At 36.1% G+C, this 24,043-nt stretch overlaps 3 protein-coding genes across 12 annotated transcripts in view; 2 read left to right on the top strand and 1 right to left on the bottom strand.

Annotated features, from left to right (window-relative positions):
* LOC113062052 (neurabin-1-like) overlaps nucleotides 1–7,023 on the top strand; it is a 43,144-nt gene extending 36,121 nt beyond the window's left edge. For 6 of the 7 annotated variants that reach the window (XM_026231570.1, XM_026231569.1, XM_026231568.1 and 3 more), the window contains exons 13-19: nucleotides 503–575; nucleotides 763–814; nucleotides 1,378–1,426; nucleotides 2,587–2,706; nucleotides 2,940–2,963; nucleotides 3,211–3,393; nucleotides 3,998–7,023. In XM_026231570.1, coding sequence (XP_026087355.1) covers nucleotides 503–575; nucleotides 763–814; nucleotides 1,378–1,426; nucleotides 2,587–2,706; nucleotides 2,940–2,963; nucleotides 3,211–3,393; nucleotides 3,998–4,192 — 696 coding nt within the window. In that variant the 3' untranslated portion in view covers nucleotides 4,193–7,023. The remainder of the gene's footprint in view (nucleotides 1–502; nucleotides 576–762; nucleotides 815–1,377; nucleotides 1,427–2,586; nucleotides 2,707–2,939; nucleotides 2,964–3,210; nucleotides 3,394–3,997) is intronic. The other variant, XM_026231574.1, reaches the window with a different exon arrangement.
* Nucleotides 7,024–7,066: 43 nt separating this feature from the next.
* Nucleotides 7,067–11,167, top strand: asb4 (ankyrin repeat and SOCS box containing 4). Of its 2 annotated transcripts, XM_026231581.1 has the most exons (6): nucleotides 7,067–7,104; nucleotides 7,210–7,283; nucleotides 8,852–9,151; nucleotides 9,323–9,810; nucleotides 9,967–10,080; nucleotides 10,772–11,167. In XM_026231581.1, exons 3-6 carry the CDS (start codon nucleotides 8,893–8,895, stop codon nucleotides 10,958–10,960), a joined length of 1,050 nt encoding a protein of 349 aa, XP_026087366.1. In that variant the 5' UTR covers nucleotides 7,067–7,104; nucleotides 7,210–7,283; nucleotides 8,852–8,892; the 3' UTR covers nucleotides 10,961–11,167. The 2 variants fall into 2 exon arrangements, with proteins under 2 accessions (XP_026087366.1, XP_026087365.1); XM_026231580.1 differs by lacking the exons at nucleotides 7,067–7,104; nucleotides 7,210–7,283 and adding an exon at nucleotides 7,514–7,853.
* A 3,052-nt stretch (nucleotides 11,168–14,219) lies between these two features.
* Nucleotides 14,220–23,563, bottom strand: LOC113062056 (pyruvate dehydrogenase (acetyl-transferring) kinase isozyme 2, mitochondrial-like). 3 transcript variants are annotated; one of them, XM_026231582.1, is made up of 11 exons: nucleotides 23,156–23,558; nucleotides 22,360–22,501; nucleotides 19,815–19,886; nucleotides 19,494–19,678; nucleotides 18,696–18,785; nucleotides 18,479–18,556; nucleotides 17,138–17,214; nucleotides 16,604–16,702; nucleotides 16,336–16,446; nucleotides 16,003–16,116; nucleotides 14,220–15,788 (listed from the first exon to the last, which is right to left on the bottom strand). In XM_026231582.1, the coding sequence occupies exons 1-11, from the start codon at nucleotides 23,271–23,273 to the stop codon at nucleotides 15,621–15,623; spliced, it is 1,254 nt and encodes a 417-aa protein (XP_026087367.1). In that variant the 5' UTR covers nucleotides 23,274–23,558; the 3' UTR covers nucleotides 14,220–15,620. The 3 variants fall into 3 exon arrangements, 2 of the variants coding, with proteins under 2 accessions (XP_026087367.1, XP_026087368.1); XM_026231583.1 differs by having other exon boundaries at nucleotides 23,200–23,337; XR_003278500.1 differs by lacking the exons at nucleotides 14,220–15,788; nucleotides 16,003–16,116 and having other exon boundaries at nucleotides 16,376–16,446; nucleotides 18,426–18,556; nucleotides 23,156–23,563.
* Nucleotides 23,564–24,043: the final 480 nt, after the last annotated feature.

The raw sequence follows: 24,043 nt of genomic DNA on the forward strand, positions 1-24,043 counted from the left end.
AGTGGAAGTCACTTCTAATCTCATACCTAATTCTTGAGTATGTGTAGAATATGTCTGGTTTCTATTTTTACAAAATACTTCCTTAACATTAAATGCATTTAAATGTATTATGTATGAATGGTCACAGCTTTTTTTTTTAGTTTTCTTTTCTGTCAGAAGGCCTTGGTGGGATAGGATCACAAAACAGGAGAAAATCTAGAACATGTCATTGTACACATTGACATTCTTGTTTGGCAGACAATTTAGCATATTTTTAGGCTTCCTGAGAAAACATTATTTTCAGTTTTTCCTCTCTCAGAATCATAAGCCACGCTGTGTCTAGCTGTTGTAAATGTCTGTAGTAAGAACCATACAGTAATACAACTCGTAGAAAAACAGAAGGAAGTACTGTTGGGTCAGCAAAACCAAACAGGAAACAGCTTACTGTTGCAAAGAGCTTTCTTTTTTGGATGTTTTAAACCTCTCCCTCTCTGTCTGTCTCTGTGTCTGTTGCTGTCTGTAGGGCTCTGGGCTTCAATCCTCCAGGGCGACCGGTGCCACAGAGACCAGGCTCAGGCTGGGACCTGATAATGAGGGTAAATGCACCATACATTAATAACTCAATTACACGCCTAATGAATTATGCTTAAAGCCTAAGAGACACAGTAAGGAAAAGTCCCTAAAGAAAAGATAGCATAAAAGGAACGCCTGAAGTAATGAATATGGCCTCTGTACAGTAAATGCTGAATCTTTTTGAATGGATTGTGCCTGGTTTTTCTACAGGCTCTTCAGCAAGTCAAAATGAGAAATCTGGCAAAAAACTACTAGACGTGGGGTAAGTTGTATTATTGTAAGATGTACTATAAACCCTTTTCATAGTAATGTTAGAATAAATGCATTGTAACCTAAATCTCATAAATTGTACAGTACATGTCCAGATGTGCCTTAAAACTGAGGTGTCCTGGACTGCAAGATTAATAAAATGGCAAAAGAGCTTTCACACAAATTTCAAGGGAAAAAAATACACTACATCTTTCGGAGATCTCAGATTTGCTAGACTTCAGATGCATTTTGCATTTGAATGAATCTTCAATGATTCAAAGAATTGTTTAATCAATGATTAAAGAGAATTGCTCAGCAGATGCAAGGCTAAAATATTCGGAATTTACGGAAGACAGGTCATATACCACAGCATCACAGTTCCTGGATTTCAAACACAAATTACAATGGACTTGTAGCATTGGAAACCCCCCCCCCCCACTAAATTAAGGCTGAAACTTAAGTGTGTAAAGCAGTGAAATAAATGCAGCTCTCCCCGGTGTATATGATCTGTCTCAGTACTTGTCAGAAACTGTGCCATTGTGTAGAACCAGTGAATAACCAGTCCACTAACTTTAGCTCCACAGGTCCTTCAGCAGAAAACAGTCCTGAAAGATGCAAGAGCAAGGTAAGAAAAGTCACACAGACATGTATGTGTGTTATATATGTGTGATTTTGTGTGTGTGTGTGTATTTACACTTTATATAACTAGTTTAAAAGAAATTGCAAACAATTGTTTAAAATATAAATGCCTGCTGCCTGTTCATGACATAACCTCCCTCTGGTGTGTTGCATTTCCATGAACAGAAATCTTTTTCCTGGCCACGCTTCTTCTCCTATTCATATAACGTGGTACTGTATCACGTCTTGTTTGTTCAGATCCAAGGCTAATCGGATATTTCTCTAATTTTAGCTGTAGACAAACAGTAGTATCACATTACTGTTTTTGAGATTGTTGCGGAATTATTATAGTCAAGTTTCACAAATTGAAACAGACCATTTTGATCCTGAAATTGGGGAATTTCATTCTGCTGCATGCATTCTGACTCATACTTTTGAATGTCATCTTCTTATAATACACTAACCTCCTGGGATCAATGCAATCTTGTATTAAGTCTGAAGGACATCAGAAAAACTATGGCCTGCTTCCCTTGCTGAGTCAAGGCATTAAATTAGCTTCAAAATAATCACTTTTGAGCCAGAGTTAGAGTATTTTCAGATTCAGTTCAGAATCTTTCTCACAGACTTTAAGGTGTTGGAGACAACCAAACTGGTAAACACGTCCATCTCTATTGTTAACATACGGGACTCTTCAGGAAATGTAGTAAACTTGTATTTGATTCTTGAATCTGTGACCTTATGTTCAGAACATGTGACTAGCAACATTTTCAAATGCATCATGTTAGTTGATTACACATTATGTTAAAAAAAACTTTCCCTAAATGCGTTCATTTTAAAATGCTAATTAATTTACTCGGTGACAAATGATCACAATCATCATTTGAGTGACAGTATCAGTCCACACTCAAAGCATTTTGTCGAGGTGTGCATGTCTCCTTTTGTCTTGTTAATCTTAAGAGACTTAATTGGCTTAACTGTCAATCAGCAGTAATTACGCTAATAATTCTTTGTCATAGTCAATAAAACAATCAGAATCAAGGAATAAATAATTACCTCTCAAGTAATGGAGAAACAATTCAAGCCAATCAAAATGGTCCATGGGTAAATGTGTCAATCAGGTAATTCCGGTGTCTTACAGGTGTTTTTCTGTCTCTGTCTCTCTTCCAGGGTCCTGGTGTCACTGATGACCTCAGCCTCAGCAGCACCAGCTCCACAGAGATCAGCGGCATCCTGACAGACGCCAAGATGTCTGGCCGATCGCAGACACTAATGCTCTCCTCAGATGAGGTATGGTTTGTACTATACACTTGCAACCTGATTTCTCGGTTTAAAGATCCAAAATGTTACATTTATTCAAGATTTACTTAGCCTCATGTTGTTTCAAACCTGTATGACTTTCTCTAACTGAATTCTATCTAAAGCATCACTTGCATGCTAAATTGTTCTGCCTGGAAAGATCAGCAAAGGTTTTTTTCTGATTCAGTGAGTGTTTTTCTTGTCCTTTATGCTGCATTTATTAGAGTGTGGATATGATTGAAGATGAGGTGAGACTTTGTTTTAATGTGTTTAAGTCCCAGAATGACTCTTCTTCCACTTAGTCTAGTTCTTCCATTTCTTGCATGTTCTTTGTCATCCAAAAATGTAGCTTCCTCAAAATGTATTAACTACGATTTCTGGAATTATCAGTGCTGATGACTATGTGATCTTGTCCAGCTAGTTCTGTACAGTAAGTTTGTGTGCGTGTGTGTGTGTGTGTGTGTGTGTGTGTGTGTGTGTGTGTGTGTGTGTCAGATTCTAGACGACGGTCCTCCTCCGAAGCTGTACCAGTGGCAGAACCACAGTGTGACTGAATGGACATGTAAACAGGTGTCATGCTGGCTCATGGGTCTGAACCTGGAACATTATGTCTCTCTTTTTACTGCCAAGAATGTGGATGGAGAGCAGCTAATGAAGCTGGACAACTCAGCCCTCAAGGTGAGGAACAGATTTGTTGGGATAATTTAATCCTCTATTACTTCTATTGTGTGTGTGGTGAAAACCAAGCAAATGATGAATATGCAAGATGCAGAAATATATAACAACTTCAATCTTGCACATTAAGAGTCATACATTTGTATATTGCATTAATATAATAGCTAAATATTTCAAGATATATTTATATTTTTAAGCCATTATTATAATATCTTATTTAATATGCCATACACATTTTTGAGGTTAAAAATGATCTACATTTATGTCTTAAACATTTACATTTACATCCACAAAAGCATTTATTAACTTATTTTATTTTTATTTATTTATTTATTTGTTTGTTAAAAAAAAACTTTTTATTAAAGTAATGAAGTCCATTTCAAGAAAATTCAATAAAATGTATTTATATAAATTAAATGTGTGCAATAGATGCTTAGGTGTTGTTTTTATCCTTCTTTTGTTTTACCTGCCATATGCTAATATTGCTAGAATGATTCACGTCCCATCTGCTTTCCCTCCAATGAGAGAGTTGTCTTTAGAGATTAGCATAGTTTCTTAGGATTCGTCTGAACATCCTGTAAGTGTGTCTGTTTGTGTTTTTTGGCAGGCTCTGGGTGTAGAGTCCTCTCAGGATCGGGCTCTGATAAAGAAAAAGCTGAAGGATCTGAAAGTATTGATGGATAAAGCTAGAAGAAACAGAGAGAAAATTGAGAAACAGCGCAAGAAAGAACTGGAGCAGGCTCAGAAACCGGTCCGGAAAAACAGCAACTCCTCCGGACCAGGAGAGGGCGCTACTGAATGACACTATTCACCTCACTACTGTCTCACCATTATGAGTACAGACCAGTTCAGCATTTCACCCACTGAAAGTTCATTTGAAAAGGGTCTTATTGCTATTGAGCTGCCATTGGATGAATTGAAACCAAAATTTCCAGATACGGATTTTGTTATTTTTACCGAACAATATTCAGGTTGTCGTTTTTTTTCACGTTTTAACAGAATGATTACTGCTTTTTTGGTTTCCTATGTTTTATGTCTGATTGATATCTATTTATTTGCATATGGAGAATATGTATATATTGAACCAGAGCATATCAGCTCGTAGCTCATCCATGACAGTAAAAAAGCACCTTTAGACGTCGAGACAATGTACATATGCAGAAAGCATATATATGAATATGTCTAACGTGCCATTTTCTATCAAAAGGAGGATCGTTTGTTAAGTGAACGAGGAAAGTTTTTAATACGATAGCTTTGACAAAGCACAGGTCATAGTGATGGACAGTGTTGCTGTTGAGTGTCTCTTCACCAAAAAGAGTTTGGGTGCTGCTCACAAGAAGCACTACAGTCTGATTCACTGTCAAACACAAACCCTACTGTGAGAAGAAAGCCATTCCAACTGATGAGATATCATGGACCCTCTGTGTGGATATTTCACTGTATACTTTGAACCTCCTGTCTGGATCTCCTTCATCGACCTGCCACTATTCAAGATGAATACACACGAAGTGTATGCTCTTCTCCAAGCTTAAATCCTCCTAATGGTATTTGGGGGGGAAATGGTGGCAGTAGGATACTTAACGATTTCAGGAGTCCGCTATCTTAATTTTTAAACAGCTGCTTCTATTTCACAGCTACCTGCTGTAGCCCTCTCCATCGCTCTGAGCTAGATTCTCAGTTAGACCCAAGTGCTGCCTTTGAAGTGCTGTTTAGATTTTATTTTTTCTTTTATGGTTTGTGGTTACAGTCCGGATCACAGTGGTTGAGTGAATGCACCTCTGTTTTACCGGCATCCAAATGTTGTAGAGCAGATGACAAATGTGGGAAAAAATTGACTTATCTACTGTATGTACAGTACACTACCTTTCAAAAGTTACGGGTCAGTAGGATTTTTTAAAGAAACTAATGCTTTTATTCAGCAGGGATGCATTGAATTTAACAAAAGTGACAGTATAGACATTACAAAATGTTACAAATTATTTTTTTTATTTCAAATGAATGCTGTTCTTCGGAACTTCGAAGACTGAAGTAATGATGCTGAAAATTCAGCATTGCCTTCACAGGAATAAATTACATTTTTAAAATATATTTAAATAGAAAAGAGTTGTTTTAAACTGCAATATTTCACAGTAGTCTTGTTTTTACTACATTTTTGGTCAAATAAATCTGAGACTTAAAACTGACCCCAACTCTTAAACAGTAGTGTATGTTATTTCATCAAGCTAGATTTTATTCAGTTTGATCCCATTGTTTTTAATCAGTTATTTGTCACATTCACAAAGAAAGCACTGTAATATAGTAAATAAGTAGTCTTTTATAATGTCATTTACTGCATAGACTAACCAGTATTGCCTCTGTCAGTTTATCCTGGGTTGTATTTTTTAATTTATGCAACACATTTTCCATACTGTATTTATCAATTGTAAGTATTCAAAACACAGTAACCTACAGACATCATTTAGCATTTCTGAATGCTCTTTGACGAGTCACAATAACCCTGTTCAACCCACATTATTTTCCCAAATCTCAATTTTATCTGTCCATATCACATTTTTCTGCATTCGTGATAAAACGTATCGTTCATGTTTACATTTGAATTACTGATTATTTCCGTAACATCACAAAGGCAGCTTCAGTGGAACTTGAGCAAAGTACAGAGGACATTATGCAGTGATTTATTCAAATGTGACTCCATGGAAGATTATACTCATTGTTAATTACTGAATTATTTATCTCTTATAATTTTAAGTCTGTCATAGTCTGTTTATTTCCCAATCAAAGAAATGTTTATAAATCAGTTCACATTATTTATTTATGAAGCAGAAAATGATTACCAAAAAACATTTAATTGTACTCATTGAAAGAATTAGGAGATTGTATGTTTGTTAATTAACCCACAATGCTCTTGTGAACATATCTTTATTATTGTAATCGTGAAGAAGACGTTTGACTTAACATTATGAAATCCTTTCTAACCCTCTGCTATGAATCAACTGAAAAAAAGAACCTGCTGTAGATCCAAATCTAACCTGCCTACCGATATACTGACTTTTATATGTTAAAGTTAAGCAATAGCTTTTAATCCTGGCATTTTGTATCAATTCCATGAGGAGACCGCAGACGGGGTCTGTCTCTTTGAATGTGTCTGCGTGCAGGGATAATCACGTATGGATCTGAGGACAGAAATGTGCTTCTCTTTCATGGGTTATTGGTTGTTTTCACTATACCATAGTCAGGGTATATAGAGGAACTGCACGCAACACCTGAGAAAAGAGCATTAACCTGTGTATTTTTGTTCTTCATACCGGCATGAGGGACCTCAGTGTGCCATACCCATTCTTTCCAAAACTACTCAATTCTATCCTTTATTTTTGTTCATGAAAAATGTAAAGCCTTGTGAAAGTTTCTCATGTTGGACTGTAAATACACTTCAAGTGAAATATTTGATCAGAAAAATACAATGAAAGATCATTCCAAACCTGTCTTGAGTTGTTCATGTGCAAACCGTTTGTGGATTCAGTGGATGCTTTGAACGGTTCAGTAAATGTAACCATTTTACGTTTGGGTGAATTGGAATTTGTATATTAAATCATTAATTTACAGAAAGGTATAATTCTTAGCAAATAAAAAAATTTTTGAAAATGGTAGTGGTAGTGGTAGTGCTGCTTAATGACCTGCGGAAACAATACTGAATGCTTTATTACAGCTTTATTGGTGCGTGCATTTTGAAAAATGCAACTTTATGACTTATATTTCACCTATTTGTTATGTAATGTCTTTTCATCTGTCACAAGTATTACTTTTTATTTTTATTCACAGGATGGCCTCCAAAAAGGCTTGTAAGTTCAATACTGAGGTGTGACCTTGCTGCACTTTCGGACAATTTGCCATTGGTAGGTTTCGCCCAAAATAGGCTACCTTTAAATATAATACAATAATATGGCGTCTTTAGATTAAGTCTTTCTTAAATGCTGTCACTGTTTCAGTGTAGTAATAGTACAGTATTTTGGTGGATACTGTATAGTTGTTGGCCAGTTGTTGTTTTGTTTTTTAAGGCTTATTTGGTCCAGTAGGCTCTGACCTCTTCGCCTCAGTCTATTAATAGTTCGACTGATGTGACTGACTCGACACCGCTTGTGTGTCACACACGCTCCTGGCCACTGGAGTTCACAAATCTTTCTGGATTTACTTAAAACATACTGAACGAGTGTTTCTTGCGGATAAGTCGGTGTATGGGTGAGATATGAACAGGCCTCGAGCAGTACTCGGTTTAGCGGAAGAAGATAACCGGACTCTGTCGCGGCGGGAAGTTGCTGACAGCCTTCTGAAGGCACGCTTTCTAGAAGCGCTCACGCGTAACGATGCGGTGGAGGTTGCAAAAATCCTTCGCACCACCAGCATTGAAATAGACACCGTGTTAGACGTGGAGGACCGCGATATGATCCTTGCCTCGTATAAGCAAGGTAATTCATGTTGACAACAAAACAGTCGTTTATTTACCGGAGAAATCACTAATCGGTAGACTGTGTGACTGCAGTTAGTTATTCCACCACAAGGTGGAGCTAGACCGCAAGTATCTGAGAATTAAAGTCGTCTATGAAATCTCTCAGTGAAGCACGCTGCAGTAACAGGGGTACTTGATATTATTGTCCTGCAGTGTGATAAACACTACGATTCCGATGAAACTATTTAAATAGCATTTGTTCAGTTGCATAATTATTATACTAGTAATTGATATGACCTCAAGTGAATCGAGAGACTTTTCGTAGTGTAAATTCACACGATCCCTGAAATAAAAATACTTTCTGCTTGTAACTCGCATTCCTGTACTTTACAGATTTTTGTCTAATCAGATGCTCTCTAGAATGAGAATGCCACCTGCAACCAATCAGCAAGCTGCTTTTTTAAAGACTATTTCCTGCTCCAAATGTCCTATTTAAATAAGAAACATGTTAACACAGATAACACTGAGGTAGGGTTTTAAGGGAGCTGCTAAAAAGTTAAAGATTAAATTGTGGAATACATGTGGAGTTGGGACCATGTTGTTTTAGTGTTCTATTTTTATTACATACTATTTAATAATACTGTAAATTAGCTTTTATTTTTATATTTTCAGTTTTCATTTTAATTTTACATTTACGTTTTAGTAATTTTGTTGTTATTTTGTTCATTTTTATTAGTCTTTTTAATGTTTTTTTTGTATAACTTGAATTTTACTTCAGTTTTACTTTAGTACTTTACTTTAGTATTTTAGTACTTTAGCTTACGCTTGTTTTTCCATGATCTAATATTTATATTTTATAATATTCCAGCTTTATTTCAATTACCAAAAATACATTTTAATTAACAGCAACAACACTACGACCAGTTAAACCTAAAATATAAACTTCCCCATGCATGTGTATATCCATTTAAACCTTAAATCTTTCAGTGGAAAAAAAATAATGCCATTTTCCACCAGGTTACTGGCTGCCAAGTCATAAGTTGGAGACATCCTGGGCGATGGGTCTGCACGTGTGTATGATGTACAATGCACTGGAGAGCGCCATAGTCCTTCTGCAGAATGGGGCAGCGGTCAACAGGAAACCTAATGGGAAAACCCCTCTACATGTGGCCTGTGCGGTGTCTAACGCTGACTGCGTGGGACTTCTGCTGGATTGGGGTGCACGGATCAACAGTATGTCCCTGAGTGGACATACTCCTTTACACTTCTGCATCACACAAGAGTCTTTGGACTGTGCCAAACAACTTGTTCTCAAAGGTCTGTACATTTCAATCTAAAATCACCAAAGTTCTGTCCGAAATTAACCTGTATGACTTTCTTTCTTATGTGCGTTAAAAACAATACTGTATTTGTCCATATAAAGTCAATGGGGTCCAAAACAACACTATTGGACAAAAAAAACACAAAAGACTTCTAATCTTACTGCAGGAGCGAATATCAACATGCCCAGTGAGGAGAACCAGGACACCCCTCTTCACACTGCGGCCCGCTACGGTATCCCAGAGCTGGTGGCTTTCTATATTGCCCATGGAGCAGATATCAATGCAGTCAATGGCTGCATGGAAACTCCTCTGATCACTGCTGCATTCTGGGCCATGGACATTCGTGAGCGGACCTACAGCTCGGACCACCAGCTTGTCTGCCGGATCCTGTTGGACCACAATGCTAACGTACATTTATATGAGGAAGACAAGAAGACAGCGCTGCACAAAGCTTGCTGGAACTGTGATCATGTGCTCATCCAGATGTTCCTGGAGGCCGGCGCCAAGACTAATGCTATGGATATGAATGGATGCGCAGCTATACAGTATCTGCTGAAGGTGACGCAGATCAGGCCGTGGGCCATTCCTGAACGCTGCTATCAGCTGCTTCTGAACTACGGAGCAGCACGAGTGTATCCACCACAGTTTCACAAGGTACAACACTCGCCCAGCCAAACCGCTGTAGTTTTCCATGTTTATTAGAGTAAAGATGTCAGTGGGAATTTTATAGTCGACTAGAAGGTGTTTACACTTAAGATGGGTCTCAAAATATTAATGTTGTTCTTTTTGGTTTGTCTTTCTGTTAAGTAGGTGTTGCAGACATGTCATGAATACCCCAGGGCTGTGGAGGTTATGGTCAATTCTTATGAACATATCAAGCACACAAAGAAGTGGAGAGCTGCTATTCCTGAAGCTGTATATGAGGTCAGAAATAAACTTCTTTATTCAATGCAAAAAAATAAACATCATAAAATACAATACAATAGCATAAAATAAATAATTCTGTTCTGCTTAAAAATGTTTAGAAATGTTTCTTGGGCACTAAATCGGGATATTAGAATGATTTCTGAAGGATCATGTGACACTAAGGACTGGAGATATGATGCTGAAAAATCAGCTTTGCCATCACAGAAATAAAATTTAAATAATTTTTTTTTTTTTTTAAATTGTGATAATAACAGTATTTTGTGGTATATGACAAAAACAGTTATTTGGTCAGTGTCCACACTGTCCCAGTTAGACTTAGTCAAATAATAAAAAATAAAAAAAAGGAGGTAAATGGAACATTTTTCCTTAATTATTTAATAGTACAGAAAATGGCACTAGATATATATATATATATATATATATATATATATATATATATATATATATATATATATATATATATATATATATATATATATATATATATATATATATATATATATATATATAGATATTGATATAGATATTGATATAGATATATTAGATATTGTGCTTTAAATATTAATGTAATTTTCATGCATTTTAAACAAAACATTTTGACCTGAATGTGGCACACAATGATGTATTAGTGATCTGATATCTATTCATGAAGTTGTTTTTTCAGCCTTGTTTCTTTTTCTTCATTTAGAGGTACAAGGATTTCTATGATTCTTTGTTTGCTGTCTGCACCAACAATCCACGCTCTCTACAGCATCTGGCCAGATGTACAATACGTGCAGTACTGTCGAATCACTGTGAACTAGGTGTCCAGCAGCTCCTTCTTCCTTCATCATTGAAGAAATACTTACTTCTGGAGCCTGTAGGAATCATATACTGACACTCTTCTACATTATAAGACTTCAAATTCAGATTTTGTTACAGTGTAAACAATGCTCCAAAACTTGCTTGCTTTTTGTTTTATGTTTTTTAAAAAAAAAAAAAATCTTTTTTTTTTTGATCCTTTACCAGGGCACAAGAATAATGTTGATGTATTTAATAATATTATGTATTATTACAAAAATATACTATTCAATATATAAACAATGAATAATTTTATATTAATGCTAATATCAATGCTAATGCTAATATTCTAAATATTAAATTAAATTAAAATTAAATTAAAAATGTAAAATTAAATTTACAATTTTAAAATTAAATTTATGCATTTAGCAGACTAACAGTGCATTCTGGCTATCAATGTTTACCTATCATATGTTCCCCGGGAATCGACCCCACAACCTTGCGCTTGATAGCGCAATGCTCTACCAATTGGGCTACAGGAACACTAAATATTAAAATATTAATATTAATATTACACTAACACTAAATATTACTTCTAAATATCAAACATTCAAAAGTTATTGGTTCTTTCCACATCCACACATATAAAAAGCCTAATGTTTTAATGAAAGACTGTGAAGATCCTTATTTAGTTTTAGCTATGGGGGGGGGGGGTTATTATACTTTAACTGAATAAGTACACATTAACACTTGATTCACTTTGAACAAAACAAATGAAAACTTTGTTTTTATTTAAATGTATGTTTGTCCTTCCAGCCTTTGAGATAAAGTATCTCTCTTTGCAAGTCACTGGCCTTAGCACTTGGTAAACTATTTTTTGATGAGTGGAAGTGGTCTTTTCATCCTGGTCAGCATGTTTGCAATCTCCTTTAATGATGAGTTCTGTGATTACTGGGTCATATGTGAGTTTAGGATAGTATTTTCTCTCTGAACCCCACACAATGTCACCTGGAAGCAATGATTTTTCCTCCAGAAGACAGTCTGTTTCCACTTATTCTCTACAGAAGAGATAAAACAGCCACCAACAAATCAACCTCTGACCCCGTCATTGTACAGACCAACTTTTATTTGCATTGTATGAGATTAAATTATATATTATATTTTAAGCACATTAAAAGTGATAATCTTATAATCAAGTCCACAATGTAAAGCAACAAGCTCTGTATATTCCTGTGGAAATTAGGAACTAGCAGCAGTTGTGTGGTTTTAAAAACGAACCGAGTACATTGTCTGAATGACTGACAGGTCAAGCGGTGTGGTTAAGGTTCTTAAAATAGCACTATTTTCCAAGAAGGGTGGGGCCACCAGTCACAGCCACTATATCAAGTGCTGTTAGGAGAGACTGGAGAGACGTGCTAAAGAAAAGATGGATCATTTTGTTCTGGGCTTATGGCTACAGGCCAGAAATAAACACAGGCTCTGTGCCAAAAATCTGTCCTTAAGTAAGACTGTAGCTCTCCTGCTAGATATCCCACAACAAAGACTACAACAGACTATACTGTAAAACACCAACTCAAAATATTTAAACACTAATAAGTTCAAAATGGTTTACACTACCATTTAAAAGCTTGGGAAAGAAAAATAGACATTTGATGGGTAAAGTTTCATTTCAAGTGTTATAGTGTTATATTAGTTTTGTGTTATAGTCACAAGTTCCCATTTAAAAGTTTGGGGTCAGTTTTTTTTTTTTTAATTATATTTATAAATAAAATTACACATTAAATTGCTCAAAATGTATTTATAATGTCACAATGTTTAATGTTTTTTGAACTTCTACCCATCAACACCATGGGGTTCAGGTCTGGTGAGCTTGCTGGCTAGTCAAGCACACCGACACCATGGTCATTTAACTAACTTTTGGCAGTGTGGGCAGGTGGCAAATCCGGCTGGAAAATTAAATCAGCATCTTCACAAAGCTGGTCAGCAGAAGGAAGCATGAAGTGCTCCAAAATTTCTTGGTAAACGGGGACTTTGAATTTGGTTTTCAAGAAACAAAATGGACCAACACCAGCAGAAGACATTGCACCCCAATCATCACAGACTGTGGAAACTTAACACTGGACTTCAAGCAACTTGGGCTATGAGCTTCTCCACCATTACTCCAGACTCGAGCATCTTGGTTTCCAAATGAAGTATAAAACTTGCTCTCATTTGAAAAGAGGATATTGGACAACTGGGCAACAGTCCAGTTCTTCTTCTCCTTAGCCCAGGTAAGATGCCTCTGACGTTGTCTGTGGTTCAGGAGTGGCTTAACAAGACGAATATGACAACTGTAGTCAAATTCGTTGACTTGTCTGTGTGTGGTGGCTCTTGATGCCTTAACCCAAGCCTCAGTCCATTCCTTGTGAAGTTTGCTCAAATTCTTGAATCGATTTTGCTTGACAATCCTCATAAGTCTGCGGTTCTCTCGGTTGGTTGTGCATCTTTTTCTTCCACACTTTTCCCTTCCATTCAACTTTCTGTTAACATGCTTGGATACAGCACTCTGTGAACAGTCAGCTTCTTTGGCAATGAATGTTTGTGGCTTACCCTCCTTGTGAAGGGTGTCAATGATTGTCTTATGGACAAGTGTAAGATCAGCAGTCTTTCCCATGATTGTGTAGCCTAGTGAACCAAACTGAGAGACCAAGAGACCATTTTGAAGGCTCAGGAAACTAATTTGCTGAAATAGTGAACTGGTTGGTTTTTGTTAAATATGAGCCAAAATCATCACAATTAAAACAACCAAAGACTTAAACTACTTCAGTCTGTGTGTATTGAATTTAATACACACGTTTCACAATTTGAGTTAAATGAACTTTTCCACAACATTCTAATTTATTGAGATGCACTTGTACTAGAAAGTTGTAATTGTAATATCTCACTACTGTCCTTTTACACAAATTAATCAAAGTCCGTTTAAAGGGGTATTTTATAGTCTTTGGATTATTGCAGATTTGGTGAACATAAGAAACTTAAAATAATAATAATAAAATAATAGTAATACTAAAATAAAAAAAATACCCCCAAACTCAATACTTTTGAATTGTATGGTAGTAAAAAAATTATAATAATAAAAAAAGAAACATTGTAGTGTATGACAAAAACATTAGTTAATCCAAATATGAAAATTCTGTCATTATTTTCTCACCCCCCATTGTCTCAAACCTGTTTTGATTGATTTTCTTTCGTACAACACAAAAGGAGTCATTTAGAAGAATGTCCAAGCTGGAAAGTTCCATATAATGAAGTTCTAAAAAAGAAATTAAATTCTTTAAAAAAATAAATAAAAAAAAACATGAAAGAAAAGAAAAACATTTTGTTTTCCATTCATTGTTTTAATTGTACAGAAAATGGCACTCTCTCACTGAATGAGTGAGTTTGATGAATAGTACTGAGCATTTATTAACACAGTTGCTCTTTGTGAATACAGGATTGCGTCTAGAACACATGTGTGACTTCATGAGCACAGGTATGTCAATCTCTCCGTGACTGCACTGAGGTATGAACGAATAACATCAACATGTCAGTTCTTGATTATAGCTTGAAATGTGCAAATGATCTATTAAGATTGTCTAAATACTTCCATCTCTGAAGGAGGCAAATACATGTAGCAGAGCAAACTGCTCGCACCTGAAACCCAATAACAAACCAATAAAATAAAATAAGATAAAAAGACAAAACTAGAAAGGCAAATCTGCACAATCCTGAGATTATATATTTAAAACGAGCCATTTATATTTCAGTCTCTTCAGTGTTTTCATGCTTAGAAAAAAGAAGAGCAAATAGAGCTACATATCATGTTTGTTCATACAGAACACCTGAAATGTTCACCCAGAAGCTGATCATACATCTTGGTGGTCATAAAAAGCTTCACACATAACAAAAAGCAACACTGTTAAATCTATCTAACCAGTTTTAAATAAATGAACCTGGGCCCAAACTTACTTTGTCGGTTTCTTCTGACACAACTCACTCTATTATTATTACAGTATATATCAGATAGAGTGTCAAATTAAATTCATGGTGTTTAATGTCAGTGAAGTTACTTGGATTTCATCATGATTGCATGTGTACATTGAAATGATTTGGCCTCATTGATAGCAATACATTTTTACACTCAAAACTAAACGGAGTGTTAAACAACAGGTCCAACTGTGGAACATTTCACGATCACAATCAAGAAACACACTACTATGGTCATTCTAACGTTTGCATTGTGAATGCATTTTAACCAAGGAAACATAAAAAGCCTTGGTTACTTTCAGATGCATACGTGTTCTCTCAAATATTTGCTAGAGATAAATGCTATATAATAACTTACATAAAGCTGGTAACTTGGCCCCACTGACTAAAACACAAGTTCACATACTCAAAACACACTTACAAATCAGTTCAAATCTGTGGTAATGTGTAGGAATCGGCACGTGCTCAGATGACCAGTCAGCTTCAGTGCATTTGACTGAAGTCTCTAACATCACAGAAGAGTCTTGTGAAACTTAAACGAAAAGGTTAGCACCACAAATGAAGTGCATGGTGTATTATAAGCAACGTGAGATGTGGAAGACAAAAATGCCCTTGTTATTCAGACTGTAACATTCATGAAGTCAATTATCAACCCTTTGAAAACACCATGCTTCTGAAAAACCTCAACAGTCGCATACATGGTTACTCAAATGAACTCCACTATAGTTCACAGCCCTGTTCAGTCCTTGTGTTTATTGTATGAGCTTCTCCTTCCTCTCAACACCATACTCGTACTTTCCCAGTTTCTTGGGCTCGCTGCTTGGGATGCACCAGTCATCTGCTTCTGTGCTCGTCTGATAATGCCTTAAGGCTGACTTGTTAAAGACAGGAAGTCTTTCTATTGATTCAGTGGATAAGGCCTGTGAGAAAAAAGTGGAAAAGACAAAAGAGAGAGTGTAAATTAAATAGTTGTAACATATTTAAAAAAAATGGTGTCACATTTCTGCTTATTCTGAATCCTAAATGCGTGGCGATATTTAGTTATTTGGCAAATTTTTATGCAGGTGAAATCCAATTTCAATAAGAGTCAATGTGATTGGGAATATCACAAAAGATTTCGACAAAAGAGTGTACCTTTAGGTATATGACTGCCGATGTGCCGTATCCCTCCATAGAGTAGAGCTGCAGATCTCCCTGGAAGTACTTGGCATAGAGGCGGGAAATAGGAAGACCATATCCAAAACCAGCCTGACATGGTACAATTGTGAGAGAAAGAGAAATCATTACAAACGGCATTTTGGTTTAAACAACAAACTGCACTTTTGGTAATTTTGCTAATTTATAATCCTGTAAGATCATGGTTTACTTCAAAACAAGACTGGGGATCAAAGATTTCCCATGTGGTATCACTGCACAACAAAGACAATCTGCATAGCATATGTTTAATTAGAGAGCCTAGGTTCTTACCAGGGGAGCATTACGGCTGTTTCCAGTCACAGGACTCGGTGCAGTTGAATACATGTAGCTGAAAAGCCTTTCGATTTTCCTCAAAGGAACCCCACCTCCTCTGTCAGACATCTAACACAACACAAGAGTCATTACAAACATGTTTTGGCTCTCACTACACTAGCCAGTATGTTGCAAGTTAAAACAGAGAAAATATTCAGCTTCTGCTGACCCGTTACATCTGTGCGTCTGAGAAAGCATGAGCGTTTAGGTGTTAAAGAAAGCTCACCTTGACGGTCAGATCTTCTCTTCCTAGAGAAACTCTCACTTTGATTGGTGGGAGATGTAGGCTGGTCTCATGGGTTTCCACAGTTGCTCTCATTGCATTCTGTTATAGAGAAGAAGAAAAAACACGTAAAATGCTTGATGGTCAAGTCATTCCAAACAAACCCATTTAACTTTCTTACTTCTGTGGAATGCAAAAGGAGACGTTTAGTTTAATGAACAAAGACAAAAAAGCACTATTAAATGGTCCATACAACTTGTTTACTATATTCCAAGTCTTCTGAATCCATATAATAGCTTTGGTTTTAGTCATTATTAACTGAAAATTTAGCTCTTGAATCTAATTTACACTTGCACATACAGTATCTTGTTTTGTAACCAACTGCAATTTACCAACCTTCTGTAAAAACTCATTTTGTGTCATACAGGTTTGGAACAATATGAGAGTGAAGTAATGATGATACATTTGCCTCTTTTATTTTGTTTATGCGAGACTATCATTGCATGGGCTATAGCTACTATAAAGTGATTCACGTACCTTGAAGAGCTCAAAGAGCATGTGGTACAGATGAGAAGGCACATAAACTATATGTATAAGGTCACTGGGTCCTTCAGCTGCAAAAACAACAGACATATCGATTCAGTAACAGTTGAGTTACCCGAAAAACAAGGCCATAACATGCTAGCCCAAATTAATTAATTAATTAATGCAAAGAAGAAATCAACACTGGCACGTTGCCCAAACTAGTCAGGTATGAAGCACATGATTGAGGTTATGCTGGCTAATTTGTTACTATGTGTTGTTAAAAAGGTGACTGGCCACAATGGTGGTCATTCAAGCTTGTAGGTTCTCTTTGCTTGACACAATAGTACACTGCTATTTACATGTCTAAGAGATAAAACGAGAGATCGTGGCAACATTTTGCCATTATGCAACTGAGTACACAGTGCTGCTCCTATCAACCATTTCTGTATAGACAAACAGTGATAAGATTATAAAGCGCTATTTCTGTCTACACGGATAAGTGATTAAAGAACATAGTAAATGTGGTTGCATAATAGTGCAATTCTCTTATAAAAACTAATTCAAATGTATAACACTATTATTACTATCAGTCCACATCATGCATCTTACTGTACGTATACTGTAAATGTACATGACAGTTACACTACCCTTCAAAAGTTTTGATGTCCGTAAGAGTTTATGTTTTGAAAAAAGCCGCTTATGCTCACCAAGGATGAATTATTTGATGAAAAATACGGTGAAAACCGTAATATTGTGAAATATTATAACCATTTAAAATAGCAGTTTTCTATATAAAAATATTTCAAAATGTAATTTATTTCGATTTTAGTGACATGAACCTTAAGCAATCATTCTAATATGCTGTTTGCTGCTCAGGAAACATTTCAGAGCACCAAAGCTGCAGTTATTGTTTGAATTTGAAGACACAATTTGGGAAAGATGAGACTTTGTTTCTTATCAAAAGTAACAATATAACTGACAGTTTCCAATGAAATTCCACTGGTGCAGTGGTTAAAACAATGCTGTATTTGTATGGTACACATGTGTACCCAACCAAAAGTCCCATACCGAAAATGTCCGATATGAATATGTGTATCGTTAAACGCCTATAAGATATAGAAACTACAAGCATAATTAGACACTAGTCCAGGCATGTTTAAATGCATGCAGGACAAGAATGTGGCATTTCACTGCATACCCACTACAGACTAACATGAGTCAATAAGACTGTAAATAAGTGTAAATAAGACTGTAGAAAGCTCCCTGCAGAGTTCAGCTTTTCTGCCAGCTCATGACTCACCATGCAAAGGACACACTTAGACTGAAAGTTTGAGAGAGAAAATTCTCGCTCACAGTTCACTTGTTTGATTTCCACTTCGGGAGAGGTCAAGTAGTACTGATCACACAGCATCTTGGCACTCTCACAGGCATCTAGAGAGAGAAAAAGTGAGACACAGCTTGAGTCGGCCCATGTAGGGCCTGCAATGTCCATTTCACCCACAGTTTATTGGCTTTCTTTCACAGAGTAATTAATAGTGTTACACAGGCAAAAAAAAACATGTTTAATTACCTTTTACAACCTCCACAACATCACAGTTTGGGTCGATACTGCCAATATGTTTTGGGTGGGCTGGATTGGTGCTGCCATCAAAGATTAACGCTAAAATGAACACATTTTATTTGTAAGGATGCATGATATATGGGTACTACATTTTAGCGATCCTTACCTATATTCGATAAAATTTTAAAAGCAACATTTTTCTTAAAATAACTAACATTTGTATTAAGCAAGGAAACATTAAACTTATAAAAAGTGATGGTTAAATACAACTAAAATTTTACAAATGACTTCAATAAAAAAACAAAACAAAAAACAAAGAATCCTTAAAAAAAGATCAGTTTCCACAAAAATGTAGCACAAATGTTTCCAACAATGGATAATAGTACTGTTTCTTGAGCCCCAAATCAGCATATTACAATGATTTCTGAAGAATCATGTGACTGAAAACTTATACTGAATAAAAGTTTTATATATATATACATATGGTAAGTGATATAACATATTTAAAGTTATCTAAAATATGACAATTTAATAACACCGTTAAATGACTCCGTAGTAAATTCAAAAACACTTGTATGGATACTTATCCATATCCAATGCCTAAATTCCCTTGAAGCATTTAAAATGATTAGTGTTTAAATTTGACTTAGACAAACTAGTACAGAATTTTTCAATATATTTTCTATTAATCAGTTATGAAGCTATGGTACATTACAATATCAGCAAATTGCTAATCTTTTGTTTCAGCTAAGGCCAAAATATGTCTCCTACTTGGCCAGAACTTTAGTTCATGCCCTCAACACTTACTGTGCTGATTCATCAGCATGCGTGTGGAGATTCGGCTCATGTAGAAGCGGTCCAAAAAATACTGGACGTTCTGATTGGTCACGGGATCCACGCCAAAGGCCTCCTTGTACTCCAGCACTCCCTGTGCCATGGTGGGCACCACACTGTTGTGCCTGTTCCTGACATTGATCAGCGTTTCTGTGAATCTGAGAGACATGCCAACCAGTTAAACACACTATTAGAGGTCACTTAGAGCAGGCTACAGCCAAGTTAAACTAAATGTGCAACATTCATGAAGAAGGACTTCAGATTTCCCAGAAAGCTCCTGAATACTGTACTTACTTAGTTAGGATGTTTTTATCATCAGGGTCTTTCTCCAAAAAGTCAACAAGCTCCATCAGACTCTGTGCATACCTGTTTTTGAGAGTAAACAAACAGTCAGCATTTATTTTTAGACTGGCTTTTATATAACTCATAAATGCGTAACATTAATGTGTTAACTTTATATTCCATTTCAGTTTTCAACTAAATTGAAACTTTCATTTAAAAAAAAATAATAATAATTTAGGTGCATCACTTTTTCCAATTCAATACTGAATTCAATCGAATGAGATCAGAATCAAATTACATTGAAAACCTGTGAATCAAACTGAATTGTGAGATCTGCACCAATACCCTAGCTCTATTTGAAACACAGCCATAATGCACCGCACACATTATGTAATACCGTGTATTGTTTCCTTTGAACAACAAAGCCAATTATAGTTGTTTGTCTGAATGGCTAAATGTATCGGACAGGTATTCTTATCACTGCTTTTGCTGAATGGTGATTACAAAGCTTTGCATGGATAATTTGTTTAAGTTGGCATGATGGGAGACGTGTTGCATGAAGAACAACAGTTGTACATGTGACACGATGAACACACTGTATTGTACTAGCTACAATTCATCTGAATGACAGTTCTGTGTCAGTGTGCCACATTGCCAAAGAGGACTTGTCTACACTGAGACCTCTAGGAAGGTTGCAGCGCACACTTGTTTGTGTACAGTGTCTTATGCTATCTGACACAGCACATAACATTTTGATGAACACATTTGAAAGTTTTGTTTAGTTCACGTTTGGATCTCAGCATGATTCTGGAGTTTTGAGGACAAGGACCTTGAAACAAACAGACCATCTCATACTGTATGAATATTAAAACTCAAGTTATAAAAATATTTTCCCTGTATCATACAGGGAAGACCAAGGGCAACTGTAGCATTTTGTACATTGTCCTTCATAACTCACAAACTATTACAAATCTACCTGACATTTATTGGACTAATATAGTGTAATAAACAGAAATACACGATAAAAGTTAACATAACAAAGAATATGTACAGTACATTTATAAATAAATACATAAAAACAGTTTTTTTTTGTTGAACATTCATACTTTTTGTCAGGCAGTAGTACTTCACTGATTGTCATAATGTTTGCTTGTTTGTGCTTGAATAAATGTGCGTGTTACAGTCCCAGTGTCATGTATAGTTAAAAACCTCTCGAAAAATATAAAACTTCTCAATCCAGCAGAGTCAGCGGAAAATGTTCAGTTTACCTTACACCCACAATTACATCATTTTCAATGCCTTCCAGTTGACTTGTTGAGCACAAAGCCTCAGCTAAACTTCAATAAGCTAAACTTCAACTAAGACAAAGTTCAATAACTACAACAGCTCATTTTGAACTTATAAATCATTCTTTCCTTCAAATTATGTCCTTTCAGAAGTCTATTCTCAAACAGAAAAGCCTTCCATGAAAAACAAGCTATTTAAATCGCCTGCACGTTCATTCACCCCGCTTGAATACCATACTCTGTCAACAATTTAAATAGATGATATTCATCATTTACTCATTCAGTCTTGTTTTAAACCTTTTCCTTTCAATAGAGAAGACAGCCGAGAGTGACAGGAAAGGGATCAGAGCGAGACAAAGCAAAGGTCAGACTCTGACCCACATCCTCATGAGAACAACAACTACCACCTGCTAATATTAAAATAACATTTACCTACACACACTTACTTTTTAGATTCCAATTCACTTATCTAGTAGTTTTAACAAAATAGCTAAGAAAGATTTTTACTTGTCTGGTCTGAGGGCTGTGGATTCCTTAAATTACTCCTTCAAAAGGTCAGCTGTCTGTCCAGCGTCTTTGTTTTCATGAAGCAGCAACACTAATGAACTTGGACCTCAAGTCCAAATTTCTGAAAACTACCGACTGTTACAGTATATATCCATATGCGTTTTAGCCTAATGATGAACAGAAATGTTCTCTGAAAACACATTACTATTCAACCTGAACTAGCTAGAGTGGGGGCTGAATAATACTCAAAAATGCTGATGAAGTTTAGTGATATCCTAAGTTTTTGCTAAGAGGTTGTTACAATGTGCAGAATCGGGACATAACTTACAATTCAATCTGGAACTGATACATTTTTCACCATCATGAAAAAAAAGACCACAACAGACGAACCAAAAATCAAGTCCTTTCAGCCAACAGATCTGCAGAAGTAAACAAATATAGCTCTGGTACTTTTTAAACACAATCTGTTGTTGTTATGATATTCCATGTAAAGCCACCGCAAACCTATTCAACCTCATCAAAATGTCATTAAGTTTTAGCGAGATGAAAAAACCGTCAGCATCATTGCTCAAACTACAGTTTAATTTCTTGATTAAAGGAACTTTGATTTGCTCTCAAACTTAGAAGGTCTTTATCTAAAAGACTTCATGGTCACCTTTCGTTTGAAGTCATGTGCTGAAACTATATGTCATATGAATTGTAAAAGGTTGACAGAGAGTCTATAGTAGGCTGAAACTGAACAGCATGTCAGCTGTGGATCTCACCAGCTCTGAAGCAGCTTCAGTGAAGGAGTGCTGAGCAGTTTGTCCGGGAGGAAGTCGATCTCCTTCATGATGTTGGCTAACCGGACAGGAAGCTCTTGCCTTAAAAACATGAAGGAGGTCTTTTCACAGGCATTGGCAGATCCTGTGAGCAAAACGGGACTACATTAGTAAGAATTTCACTTTTGATATGTACTGTACACCTGAAAATCACTATACTGTACAGTTCAGACCAATATTTTGGTTAAATCCTAACTAGACATCACTTTGAACATATGTGTAGACGCCTAAATGACTGTGGAGTTTAGAAGTTAGCTTTGTAATATAAGATGTCCTGTAAAATGACACTTTATTTCAGACATTTGTGTATTTTAAATATTACACTTTCTTTTATTGTTTTTAAACTAGTGGTCTATTTAGTACTAACATATACATACAAAATATCAGGGTTTTTTAATATGTATGATAACAGTCTTTAAGAAAATGTAAACCTAGAGAGCTGCATATATAGACCGCATGTTGTGTTACAGCTGCATACAGATAAACCCTACAGATGCAGACAATACTGTACAAGTAGGTCAAGCTGTTCTTACGAAAATGGTTATATACATGGTATAGCACTATTAATGCTGTGGTTTTTTTGATAAGTTACATGACATATTCCCAATGACAAATAGATAAATACCATGTAATAAAGTGTCTTTGTACTTTTTATAAGTGAGCTCACTAGGTTTTCAGACACAAGCACAATGAATGGGTTGGCTCCATCAGATCCATTTCAAGCAGATAAACAACTCACCAAAGTCAATGAACTGCTTCATTGACAGCGGGGTCGGAGAGTACCTTGAAAACCTGTCCACTTGTTTAGGTATGTTCAGCTTCGAGCTGTTCTTCAGCATGATCTGGGCGAACTTCATGTTGATCTTCAAGTCAAATCCACAGATCTTGAACTGTTCTCGGCGAGTGTTTGTCCTGGTCTCATCCGATGCAGGTCACAAAGTTTGACATTCACAGACTGTTACTTCATCACATAAATGAAGATCACCACGGCTGTGATCGGATCGGAGCCCGTCTCAATCCCTCTAATTTGGTTTATTTGTCATTGCACCAAAATAACTGACCAGCACAAGGTACAAAACGGTACAAACATTACTGTAACTCGAAGGAGGGAGGGCAAAGGGGAGACTGTTACTCCAGTATGCACAGATAAAGTATTACAGATAGTAACCCACACATCAAGGCGTTTCTTTCTATTCTTATCGGCAGGTAAAACGCAATCATTGAGATAAATAGTTGATATAAAGAGACTGGTTATCTGATTTTGTCATATTCTGTTTCTTGTGCAGCGGACAGAAAAGGGCTTCACGATCTACGTGCTGTACATCTACAGCGTCCTGCCGCTGACGCACGCGCACAGCTCATGCAGAGCAAAAGTCTTTAGTCGGACCGACACAATTTTTATTTGTATTTTTTATCCTTAGTGGTGTATTTAATTGTACAGCGTGTTAAAATAACCTCAGTTACTCCATGTAATGTGACAATGTACAATATATTGAGATTTTTTATTTTTTTATTTTATTTAAATGCAAATTTGGTGATTAAATGCAAAGTTTCAGGGTTATTAGTACTAAAGGGAAAATATTAAAGAAACATAAAAAAATAATGTGTACAATCTTTTAAAAAATAA

Source organism: Carassius auratus, chromosome 44 (genome assembly GCF_003368295.1).
Source record: "Carassius auratus strain Wakin chromosome 44, ASM336829v1, whole genome shotgun sequence".
Taxonomy (NCBI): domain Eukaryota; kingdom Metazoa; phylum Chordata; class Actinopteri; order Cypriniformes; family Cyprinidae; genus Carassius; species Carassius auratus.

Excerpts from the sequence above, each read along its gene's own strand:
- asb4 (XM_026231580.1), top strand. The coding sequence starts at position 7,634 with ATGAACAGGCCTCGAGCAGTACTCGGTTTAGCGGAAGAAGATAACCGG. Across the intron at positions 7,854-8,851 it reads CCTTGCCTCGTATAAGCAAG|GTTACTGGCTGCCAAGTCAT; the intron begins GTAATTCATGTT and ends ATTTTCCACCAG. Across the intron at positions 9,152-9,322 it reads CAAACAACTTGTTCTCAAAG|GAGCGAATATCAACATGCCC; the intron begins GTCTGTACATTT and ends ATCTTACTGCAG.
- LOC113062056 (XM_026231582.1), bottom strand. The coding sequence starts at position 23,273 with ATGAAGTTCGCCCAGATCATGCTGAAGAACAGCTCGAAGCTGAACATA. Across the intron at positions 22,502-23,155 it reads GAAGCAGTTCATTGACTTTG|GATCTGCCAATGCCTGTGAA; the intron begins GTGAGTTGTTTA and ends TTTTGCTCACAG. Across the intron at positions 16,117-16,335 it reads ACAGCCGTAATGCTCCCCTG|GCTGGTTTTGGATATGGTCT; the intron begins GTAAGAACCTAG and ends GTACCATGTCAG.